General features: G+C 35.9%; 1 protein-coding gene across 1 annotated transcript; it reads left to right on the top strand.

Moving 5' to 3' along the window:
• Positions 1-7437: 7437 nt before the first annotated feature.
• jund (JunD proto-oncogene, AP-1 transcription factor subunit) lies at positions 7438-10310 on the top strand. Its single transcript, XM_052534697.1, is given in 2 exon segments — positions 7438-7672; positions 7675-10310. Coding segments are annotated over 2 exon segments (795 nt in total). The 5' UTR covers positions 7438-7653; the 3' UTR covers positions 8451-10310.
• The last annotated feature ends 1725 nt before the right edge of the window (positions 10311-12035 follow it).

Genomic DNA, 12035 nt, shown 5'->3' with positions numbered 1-12035 from the left:
GTTCGTAGCGGGATCGCGAATCATTTGAGTCAGTTCGGGAGTTCAAAGCGGATTCGCGAATCATTTGAGTCAGTTCGGGAGTTGTAGCGGGATCGCGAATCATTTGAGTCAGTTATGGGGATCGCGAATCATTTGAGTCAGTTTGGGAATTCGGAGCGGGATCGTGAATCATTTGAGTCAGTTCGGGAGTTCAAAGCGGGTTCTCGAATCATTTGAGTCAGTTTAGGGATCGCAAACCATTTGAATCAGTTCGGGAGTTCAAAGCGGGTTCTCGAATCATTTGAGTCAGTTTGGGGATCGCAAACCATTTGAATCAGTTCGGGAGTTCGGAGCGGGTTCGCGAATCATTTGAGTCAGTTCGGGAGTTCAAAGCGGGTTCGCGAATCATTTGAGTCAGTTTGGGGATCGCGAATCATTTGAGTCAGTTTGGTAGTTCGGAGCGCGTTCGCGAATCATTTGAATCAGTTCGAGAGTTCGGAGCGGGTTCGCGAATCATTTGAGTCAGTTAGGGAGTTCCGAGCGGGATCGCGAATCATTTGAATCAGTTCAGGAGTTCGTAGTGTGTTCGCGAATCATTTGAGTCAGTTCGGGAGTTCAAAGCGGGTACGCGAATCATTTGAGTCAGTTTGGGGATCGCAAATCATTTGAATCAGTTCGGGAGTTAGGAGCGGGATCACGAATCACGAAAGATTCACGCTCGTAAATTTTCAAATTGGCCATAAGCTTTAATTAGTTCCTGCCAACTGGCAAAATGCCACCCTGGTAGATCCACCCCTGTGGTGAACTATACTCAGAATTCGTACTCTGCATTTAACCCATCCAAAGTGCACACACACAGCAGTGAACACACACACACACACACTTTACAGCCATTTATTCTGCGGTGCCCGGGGAGCAGTTGGGGGTTCGGTGCCTTGCTCAAACCCACAACCCTAGGGTTTAGGAGTAAAACTCTCTAACCACTAGGCCACGACTTCCCTATATATGTCAGATATATATGTAAAAAATCAATCAATCAATAAATAAAAATTCACCGCTTTATATAAATCATCGAAGAGCTATATTTTCTCTTTATTTATATATATATATATATATATATATATATATATATATGTTTTACCTCTCAGCTGGGACTGAGAAATCATGTCTATTAAAAAAAAAAATATATATATATATATAAAAATGACTGAAAATTGCATACATTTAAGTGTTATTAATGTCTATACTTTTGTTTTTCGTAAATTTTTCCAGATTTCCAAAATTATTATTATTATTATTATTTTATGTTAAATTGTGTGTGTGTGTGAGTGAGTGTATAATACGTTTTTACTAATTTATTTTACTAAATTCTCACTGTAAAAATGAGTTTTCTTAGGAGTAGGTTTTACGAGGTTTTTTCTGGTGTTGGTCCACTGTGTTTTCTGAGGTCCAAGGTCAAAACAGCTGCATACCAGGAAGTTTTAGAGCACTTCATGCTTCCTGCTGCTGACCAACTTTATGGAGATGCAGATTTCATTTTCCAACAGGACTTGGCACCTGCACACAGTGCCAAAGCTACCAGTACCTGGTTTAAGGACCATGGTATCCCTGTTCTTAATTGGCCAGCAAACTCACCTGACCTTAACCCCATAGAAAACCTATGGGGTATTGGGAAGAGGAAGATGTGATATGCCAGACCCAAGAATACAGAAGAGCTGAAGGCCACTATCAGAGCAACCTGGTCTCTCATAACACCTGAGCAGTGCCACAGACTGATCGACTCCATGCCACGCCACATTGCTGCAGTAATTCAGGCAAAAGAAGCCCAAACTAAGTATTGAGTGCTGTACATGCTCATACTTTTCATGTTCATATTTCCAGTTAGCCAAGATTTCTAAAAATCCTTTCTGTGTATTGGTCTTAAGTTGTATTCTAATTATCTTAGATACTGAATTTGGGATTTTCTTTAGATGTCCGTTATAAGTCAAAATTCAAAGAAATAAACATCTGAAATATATCAGTATGTGTGTAATGAATGAATATAATATACAGGTTTCCCTTTTTGAAGGGAATTAGTGAAATAAATCAATAAATCAACTTTTGGATGATATTCAAATTATATGACCAGCACCTGTAGATAAAATAAAACAGGGAACGCAAGTTTTAGAGGGTCATTTGTTTTTCTAATAAAAAAAGATAATAGAATAGAAAAGGAATAGAGACTGCAAGTGTTAGAGGGTTAAATGAAGATGGAAGAGATGTGTTTTTAGCAGTTTTTTGAAGATGGCTAAAGTTGTGTAGGTCACTCCACTATGAAGGAACAGTTAATGTAAAAGTCAGGGAAAGTGATTTTGTGACTCTTTGGGAGGCACTTAATATAAAACATAATTCTGTAGAAGTGAATATAGGTTAAGTGGTGCAGAGTCAGTGGTTTTGTAGGCAAACATCAATGCCTTGAATTTTATGCGAGCAGCTATTAGTAGCCAGTGCAAATATATGAACAGATGTGTGACGTGCCCTTTTTGGCTTGTTAAAGACTTCTCTTGCTGCCACAATATGGATTAGTTGTAGAAGTTTGACAGAATTGGCTGGAAGACATGCTAAGAGAGCATTGCAATAGTCCAGTCTGGATATAACAAGAGTTTGAACTAATATATGTATAAAGCAAGTCTGCAAAACCGGGCAATTTTATCAGTGTGGTCTGAAAAATTCAGCTGATCATCAATCACAATTCCAAGGTTTCTGGCTGTTATGGTAGATGTGCGTAGCAGGATGGTAAAATTGTGATGAAACGATGGATTTGTTGAAACCACAAGCAGTTCTGTCTTGGCAGGGTTGAGTTGAAGGGGATGGTCCTTCATCCAATAAGAAATGTCTGTTAGACAAGCTGAGATGCGAGCAGCTACCATCGGATCATCAGGATGGAAAGAGAGGTAGAGTTGAGTGTCATCATCAGCATAGCAGTGAAAAGAAAGTGGTCCAAGAACCGAGCCCTGAGGCACCCCAGTAGTTAGATGATGTTACTTGGACACCTCACCTTTCAAAGATACTTTGGACGTATCTGAGAGATAAGACTCAAACCACTGAGGTTCATGAAATGCCCTTTCCCAATTGACAGGAGGATCTGCTGGTTAACCGTGAAGTATTTAAGATTTGGAAGCCGCTCTAGCCAGTCTTAGGGCTTCAACAACTGAGAGCAAGGCGGTTGACTGTCCACCAAAAACACCAGGGTTGTGTTAATAATGTGAGTGAGTGCATGTACAACTGCAGGAGAAATGGCTTGAAGGGGATGAGATGAAATACGATCAAGCTTATTAACTTTTATTAATAAATCAGTGCCTACAAAGATAGTAAAAAATGAGTTAATATTGATAGACATTTACAAATGAAGAATAGTCTCAACTTTAGATTGGCTACTGCAAAAACATGAACAAATGATTTCTAAATGATTTGTAAAGATGTGAAAATAGGGTAAATTTGGACACTTTTTGCCATCAAAATGACTGCTCATGAACGTACTAATGATTAGTAAATTTTTAAAAACATTTACAACTGATGAATAGTTTCCACTTTAGATTGGGTACTGCAAAAAAAAAAAAAAAAAATACAAATAATTAATAAATGATTTAAGAAATAATTATAGAGTCCTACACAACAAACAAAGACCAATAACCTTTAAAGACTGTGATTATGAGTTAATGAATATATTAACATACTTTGTGAAGTGCTTAAACTTAATAATTAAGCTATATTTTCACATTTGTAAATGTAAAAATGAGCATTAGCTAATATGTGAACTGAAGTTTAAGGACAGTTGTAACCATTCAACAGAACATTAACAAATACATTTTTAATCACTGTGTAATTTCTGTTAATTTTAATCACATTTGTAACCATTAACTAATTACCAGTTAAGCACTGTATAATGTTTGTTAATGATTTATTAATGAAGCTTTTAATCATTGTAAACCATTTGTCAAAATCATTTGAAGATGTTTCTTTAATGCATGATCGAATTGAACGTTTAATGACATTTGTAAGCATTTTAGTTTACATTAAACAATTATCTGTTAATCATCTGGTAATGTTTAATAAGTTCATTAGTTAACATCTCATATTTCTAGATATGTGACTATATAATAAGTAATGATTACGTAATGTTTGTTAATTATTTTCTAATGAAAAAAGTTATAGTGTTACCCTTTAACATGCACTTTATGTTGACATCAAATAAAGCTGGCATGATCCAATATGCCACATCAATGTCATTTTTATTGCCAGTTTTAATCTTTGATTTTCTAAGTGATCTTTGCTTAAACAAAAAATCACTCAAACATGCATGGACCTGGTTTATGAGGTGTGTTTGGTGATTTTGACATGTGTGCCAACACCCATAGCTGAGGTCTGGTTCAAACCTGTCTGCCCGAGCAGGTTTCTGAGGAAAGAAGGACTTTTCATTGTGGTGTTTATAATTAATTAGCAGTGTTCCTTCATGAGTCACGCTTAATATAGAGGCAGACACCTTCAGTCTTATTCACTGACTCTGCTGTCAGTCCTAATAAATCAATTGAAGATGCTGCCAACACGAGTGCTGAATTACATTAGGATCTTTAAATTGTCATAAACATAAGTACAATGAAAAAAACTTTTTCAGAAACAGAAATTGATAGTACATTTCACATGATAGTACATTTCACAATCAAGTAACACTTTTAGATAAATGTAAAATGTAGTAGTCTAAATTATACAAATATGCCTGTTATCTTTGTTTTAACTTTGAAAAAATATTTTTTAACACCGTAATTATAAAAAAATGAGAATTTCAGAATAAATATATTTTTTAATAGAAATTTTAAAGACAATTTTCCATTTAGCAGTCAAGAATCAATCTGCTAAAATTAATAATAAATTACTTGATTATATATATTTATATACATACACATTGAATTAAACCTGAAATTTTTTAGTAGAAAGAATAAAAGACTAAAAAAGTATTTTGCAGTAAAACACACTCTGATAATGTTTTATTTACAGAAATCAGTAAATAATCATTGTCGTGTATCTTTATATATATATATATATGGGTGATGTCAGCTAAAATGGGCCAGGTTTTGGTAAATGACTTTTAATACCATCAAATAAGCTATTCATGAGATCTAATTATATTTTTATTAATTATCGTGGAGCTCTTAAATATTTATGTATTTTTTTAAAGGTCAAAAAGTATAACTGTTTTCAAGTTATGAGAGTTAGAGTATCAGCAAGTACCTTCTTGAGATACGGCACAACATTCAGGTAAAAAGTGCCAGCTGTTCAGTTAAAATGGGCCAATATAAAAACAGAACAACACAGGTCATTTCAGCTGAAATCATTTTATTTTTAACAGTAAATTGACACTATTTTCAGTAAAATGTGAAATATGTTTACTATTTAATATCGACTCCAAGCTTTTGAATGGTAGAGTGTATAATGTTACAAAAGCTTTTTAGCTGATGCTGATCTTTCTATTAAAAATATTTTAACATACATTTTTTTTTTTTATCTCATTGTTCAAAAACTTTTGACTCATAGTTTATGTATTTTTTTTAAGTCTTGATTTTATATGCATACATATCTCGGCCTATAAACCTATTTTCAATCTCAATTTCTGTGTAAAAATGTCTGTGTATGCAGCCCATTTTAGCTTAATTTTTCAACCTAAAATGCAGTTTTTCACAAAATCCAAAGATTCTTTTTTCAATTAAACTTTTTTTATTTGAAATAGCATGTCATATCATTGTTCGTAAACCTTTGCTTTGCTGGTAAGCTTACGTATAATTGCGTTAGTACCTTTATTGGTGAAGAATTAAATTTACTATGTCATGCTCACTTTACGATTTCTCTGACAAGCTTCATGTAACACTCTTCCCTGCCTGCCTTAAGAAACTCAGACCGATCAAAATAATTGTTACATGTCAACAAGTGTTGAAGCAACAATGTACGATCAGTTATTGTGACTGACAATAAAAAATGTAAGAGATATGATGCTACAACCTCATTTGGCCCATTTAAGCTGACCCTATATAAATTCAATCTTGTCAAATGAATAATAAATGACTGAATATTTACTTAAAATTGAATTGCATTAGTATATCGATTTGTATATTGATAATACAAATCTAACAGTTTATGTAGAGAACTGCATCATTCTAAGGAGTTTATTTTCAAATAAACATAATGAAGTGTCATATCTTTCTGTGTAATAACTGTCTGTTGTACTCTCTTATTTTCCCTCCTCCTTCAGTAAGCTATAATTTCTAAAGCTAAGAATGCTGGAACGGTTGTGTTCTTCCACCCACTCGAGGAGCATCCACTGCAGCGCTGCACATCTTCACCCGCGCAATCCACCTGCCTCTGCGTCACTGCTGCCATGGCAACGGATGATGATGCTGCTATTCTCTGATGCAGACGTCCACAGACGTCATCACATCCCATTCAGATCTCCCCCTCTCTTTCTCAGTCTCACATCCTGCAGTGATATTTATAGAAACCCTACGGCTCGCCAACGCAGCTAATTCAATTCATATATTCAATTTAACTTCTAAGCATCATCACATCCCTCAATATCAAGATTTCTGAGTAAATTTATCAAGTTCCCTTCAAAGATTTTATGACAGGTCAATCAAATAAAATGAGTTTTGAGGTGTTTAAGATAAACAACCATATATAGTATATCTAGATTTTTTTTTAAATATATTTTGCATACAACATGCTCAAAACATATATAATATTTTATAATAAGGTTATATATATATATATATATATATATATATATATATATATATATATATATATATATATATATATACATATATATATATAAACATTTATATTTTAATAAAATATGTTAAATATTTAATTGTTAATATATAGCATATAACATGCTCATAACATTTGGCAGAGAAAAAGAACATTTAAATATTTAAAATAATATATTTTAATAAAATAGTTTAAATTCTAATGGATAGAAGCAAAAATGGATGGGTTAAAATTTGACTCGACAAATTATTATTATTCTTTTTTTCCTGACATGTTGGAGTTATATCTTTTACTTGGATATTATAAGTTGTAAGTTGAGTAAATACAATTGGATAAAACAAAAAAAATTGTGTCTGTCTTCATTTCAGGCTGCAAAGCAACAAATGTGATTATTTTAAAGGAGGCTAATTCTTTTCTATACCCTCTGTACACACACACACACACACACACACACAGTACATATTTAAATGTATCCTAAGAGCTTCATCAGGTTTAAAAACGAAGGAATATTTTCTCCCAGACTGCCTCTTTTCTCCATCCTCGCTATGACGTCAACCCACAATGCACCGCACTGTTTACCGTTTACTCCCCGTCTCCGCAGCAACAGCGACGAGCGCGGCCCCTTTATGCAAACCAAACCGGAAGAGGACGTCATCGTTGGCCAATCTCTGCGCTGTAAAGTGACATAATGGAATTTTTAGGGATAGAAAACTTGCAAATGCGTACCGACGCCCACAGATAACACCTCACGAGGAGAGAGAGAGACGACAATATCACAAAACAACATCATAAATCGATTCAAAACAAACGAAGAATCAAGAATACGCAAGAATATCATCTAAATGACTCGTATGGAGAACAGAAGCAGGGTGTAGGATGGGAACAAGCCTCTACCCAGAAGAGGAACACCACGCATCATGATGAAGAAAGACATGAGTTTGAACCTAAACGACCAGAACAGCTCCAGCCTGAAGCCCGATCTGAGGGATGCTGAAGGGATCCTCAGTTCCCCCGAGCTGGGGCTCCTAAAGCTGGCTTCTCCGGAGCTGGAGAGGCTCATCATCCAGGCCAACGGGATGGTGACCACCTCGCCGAACTCCCAGTTCGTCTACCCGAAGACGGTGAGCGACGAGCAGGAGTTCGCGGAGGGATTCGTCAAAGCCCTGGAGGACCTTCACAAGCAGAACCAGCTGAGCGGAGGCGCGTGCGTCCCTCCGACGCTCAACAGACTCGCGAGCGGCACGGATCTGCCCGTGTACACGAACTTGAGCACGTACGGGAGCACCACGGTGAACTATTCCACGGACACCATTCCGTTCCCTCCTCCGCCGCCCGCGCAGTCGTCTCTGAAGGACGAGCCGCAGACCGTGCCGGACATGCAGAGCTTCGGCGACAGTCCTCCGCTGTCCCCCATCAACATGGACACACAGGAGCGCATCAAGGCCGAGCGGAAGAAGCTGCGGAACCGCATCGCCGCCTCCAAATGCCGCAAGCGGAAACTGGAGCGGATATCCCGGCTGGAAGACAAAGTGAAGAACCTGAAGAACCAGAACACGGAGCTCGCGTCCACCGCGAGCGTGCTGAGAGAACAAGTGGCGCAGTTGAAACAGAGAGTGATGAACCACGTTAACAACGGGTGCCAGTTACTGCCTAACCAAGTGCAAGCTTATTAGAAAAAAGCCTTTATCTATCAGTGTTTGGGTGGTTTACAAACAACATGCTCTGGTTTGATTAAACGTCACATTTCACAGCAGTGCACCGGAGGTTGTCGCGAGATATTGTGTAGGCTACCACAGCTTAAAATACTAAGGAAGCACAGTATTTATGAAGCTAATCTACTTCCGCGAGAAAATATAGTCTCTGACTTGACTGTCAATCGCGCGCAGTGATTCGGCGAACGCTGTTTCGCATAATAGCGTAAGACTGGAACTATATTTCTTATTTATGGTTAACTATTATACGTTTGATTGGATAAGCAGCGTTCCTAACATTTTACTAAAACGTCCAAGTATTAGTTCGCCTGTGTGTAAGACAGCTGTCATTCTGGTTTGGTATAGTTTAGAACTATTTTGGTTGCTTTAATTTTAATAATGGACTTTTTAAATTAAATAATAATATTAAGTCCCATCAACATTGCTATGCAGCACAACAAGAAATCGGCGATGACGTGAAAGGACCGCAACTCTGTTTTATGTCATCTATTTTTTTGTGTGGCAAAAAGCGTTCCTAAAGTTTCCTAAACCATCACTGGAAAGCTCTCTCTTTGTATCAGTCCGCTGTGTGTCGTTTGGCGACACGACCGTGCTTTGGTTTCTTTAGGAACTACTTTCGTTGGAAGTGCTTTTATTTTAATATGTTCATTAAATTATTATATTACCTGCAATTATTCCGATAGAAAAAACAGTCCCTGACTCAACTAAACGTTGCTATGCAACAAAACTAAAGTTTTTGATATTCTAAAAGGTGTTTTGCCTTAAAGCTGTTTCTTGTATTTTAGCACTACTGGAACTCTGCATTGACCAACCATCATGCATTTTATATATATATATATATATATATATATATATATATACACACACACACACACACACACTATGGTAAACTAATTTGATTTGCGCACGCAGTATTTCAGAAGCACTGCATTCACTGGCTTGTTGACAGCTTCCTCTGGAACTATTTTCTTTGGCGGAGCAACACCAAAATGATTGATTATATAATATCAGTTACTCAATATGAATGGCTGTATGAAAGCAATATCACATTGCATATCATATTGCTTAAATACACACAGGAGTGCATCAAAACCCTCAGTGTTAGTTATGAAGTATATTAAAACTAATGAATTCATATCCTTGGTGCCAGCTGTCTGTGTGCTGAAATGTTATTCTGAGCTGGACATGTCAAGTCAACGACCCATTCACTGATGCAGAACGGTCACAGACTGAACTGACCGTTCGTTCTGGTTGGACTGTTGAAATGGACACTACAGGTGCTGGTGTATTATATGTTTACAATATTTTGTAGCAAACGGACTCTGTGCTACATGGTTTGATCTCATGAGAGAAGCAGCGGTATTTCTGCATGCTCCGGACAAGCTCTAAACGAGTGCAACCAAACACAACAAAGATGTCATGCATGTATGCTTCATGTCTAAGGCCTTATTAATCACAGACTCTATTGATTTTATATTCAACTACTCACACATTGTCTTATTTTATGCTCTTTTGGATTTATGCGTGTTGTGATGTACATGTAAACGTTTCTCCTCTCACTCGTCCTGTACTGCCTTGTGTGTACATTAATCCTGTTTAATTCATTTGTTAAATTATATATTTGTGACATTTTATACCCATTTGTTCATGCATACATGTATAAACCTTAAATATCTGTATGAATGGGTGCCGTCAGATTGAGAGCTGATAAAAACATCACAAGTAATCCACACTTCTCCAGTCCATCAGTTATTGTGTTGTGAAGTCAAAAGCTGCGTTTTTTACGAAATAAATCCATCTTTAAGATGTTTTAACTTCAAACTCTTGTTTCTGACTAAAATACAAAGAAACAAACTCATCTACATCAATTCAGCAAATTTACATTTTTGGGTGATCTACTCCTTTATTATACTGTCTGTCACTGTGGAAATTGAAACAGCGTCATCTAGTGGTTTAATTTGGGATAGTACACCAAATACTCACAAGTATACAGTAACACCCAAATAAATGCATGAGTGGAATAAGAAGAATCACAATATGTGCATTTTAATCACAATGCATATCTCACAACCAGCATTTTATTTCAAATTATTTGTCTGTATTCAGTTTAGTGAAGGTCACAATCTCAAGTACATTGCTCCATGCTATTTTAATGTCGATAACATATTTGTAAAGCCTAATAAAGCAGGTTGCAGGAATAAACCGAGCAGAAGCATTTAGATTAAAACCAATATCTTTAAAAGAACAAAAATAAAGTCAGATTTAACTAACAAGCATTTCAGTGGTAATGCATGAGGGAAAATGTACAAATATATTGCTAATAATATTTCACAGTATTTTTGATCAAATAAATGCAGCTTTAGTGAGCCTGAAACAATAAAAATGTGCAGAGATGAAATAAAAATCTAAGTTTTATTCCAATATGAGATCTTCATCTTCCTCTAACAGTTGAAAATGATTGTGTGCAGTATGTTGTTTGTCCAGTAGGGAGAGACCAACACTAGCATTTGCTCGTACATTGGATTTATTCTCAGATTGGAGATTTCCAGAGAGCAGTAATAACAGACAGAAGTGTTGACTGCTGAACCTGGTGTGATGGATGTGCTCAGTCAGCCAGAAAAGGCAGCAGAAGCTCTTATGTTGTTTGCTTTCATTTCTCATCTCATTCAGTCAGAGCAGTCCGTGCTGAACTGGTTCTTCTGATGACACCGAGTTAAACCATCAGCTGGACTCAAATCACTCAGGTCATGTGTCATTTCAACCAGAAACAACACTTTTTATTTGTTTCCATGGCAATGTGTGTCTTTTGTCTGCATTCGGACGTGAACTTTATGGTGTTTATTTGCCGGAGGCTTACAGTTAATGCATCCGAGCAAAAAACAGGCATTCAGGATGTTCAGTGGAGCTCCATCATCAGATTGTGTTTACTGCAGTTATTCTTGAAACGGCCTCCTGTCAAAACCAAATACACAGACGAATTCATTTAAAACAATGGAAAGACCCTCGCTAGACAGTACAACGTTAAAGAATAGGAAACTACATGCCAAAAAAGATAAACAAAGATGAATTCACTGACATTGTTATACTTAATATTTCTTTATAAAATGAAAATGAAATAACATTTGACTTAAGTCAGTCAAAAGTCTAGACATCCTGAATTCCACTTAAAATACCAAAATGAAATACATAACAAAAATAAAATTAAAATAGTTTTTTTTTAATGCAAAAATAAAATAAAGCAAAATTTAAGAATAAAATCCAGAAAATAAAATGCCAAAAAAGTTAAATACAACAATAAAAAAGCAAAATAAAATTATTTTTTATTATTTAAGAAATTTTATAAAATATTTAAATTTAAATTAAAAGACATCAAAACTAAAAAGAAAAGAAAAATGTGAAAAATTATAGGGAAAATATTTAAAATATAGACAAATCTAACACATATTTCTTATTAGATATTAGAACTTTTGCTTTAATTTTATTTTCAAACTAAATAAAACAATATCTGTACATTTATATTCTATGGCCTTGTTGGGGCTGTTATAA

This window comes from Carassius gibelio, chromosome A2 (genome assembly GCF_023724105.1).
Source record: "Carassius gibelio isolate Cgi1373 ecotype wild population from Czech Republic chromosome A2, carGib1.2-hapl.c, whole genome shotgun sequence".
NCBI classification, from domain to species: Eukaryota; Metazoa; Chordata; class Actinopteri; order Cypriniformes; family Cyprinidae; genus Carassius; species Carassius gibelio.
This window is presented reverse-complemented; position numbering and strand designations above follow the sequence as displayed.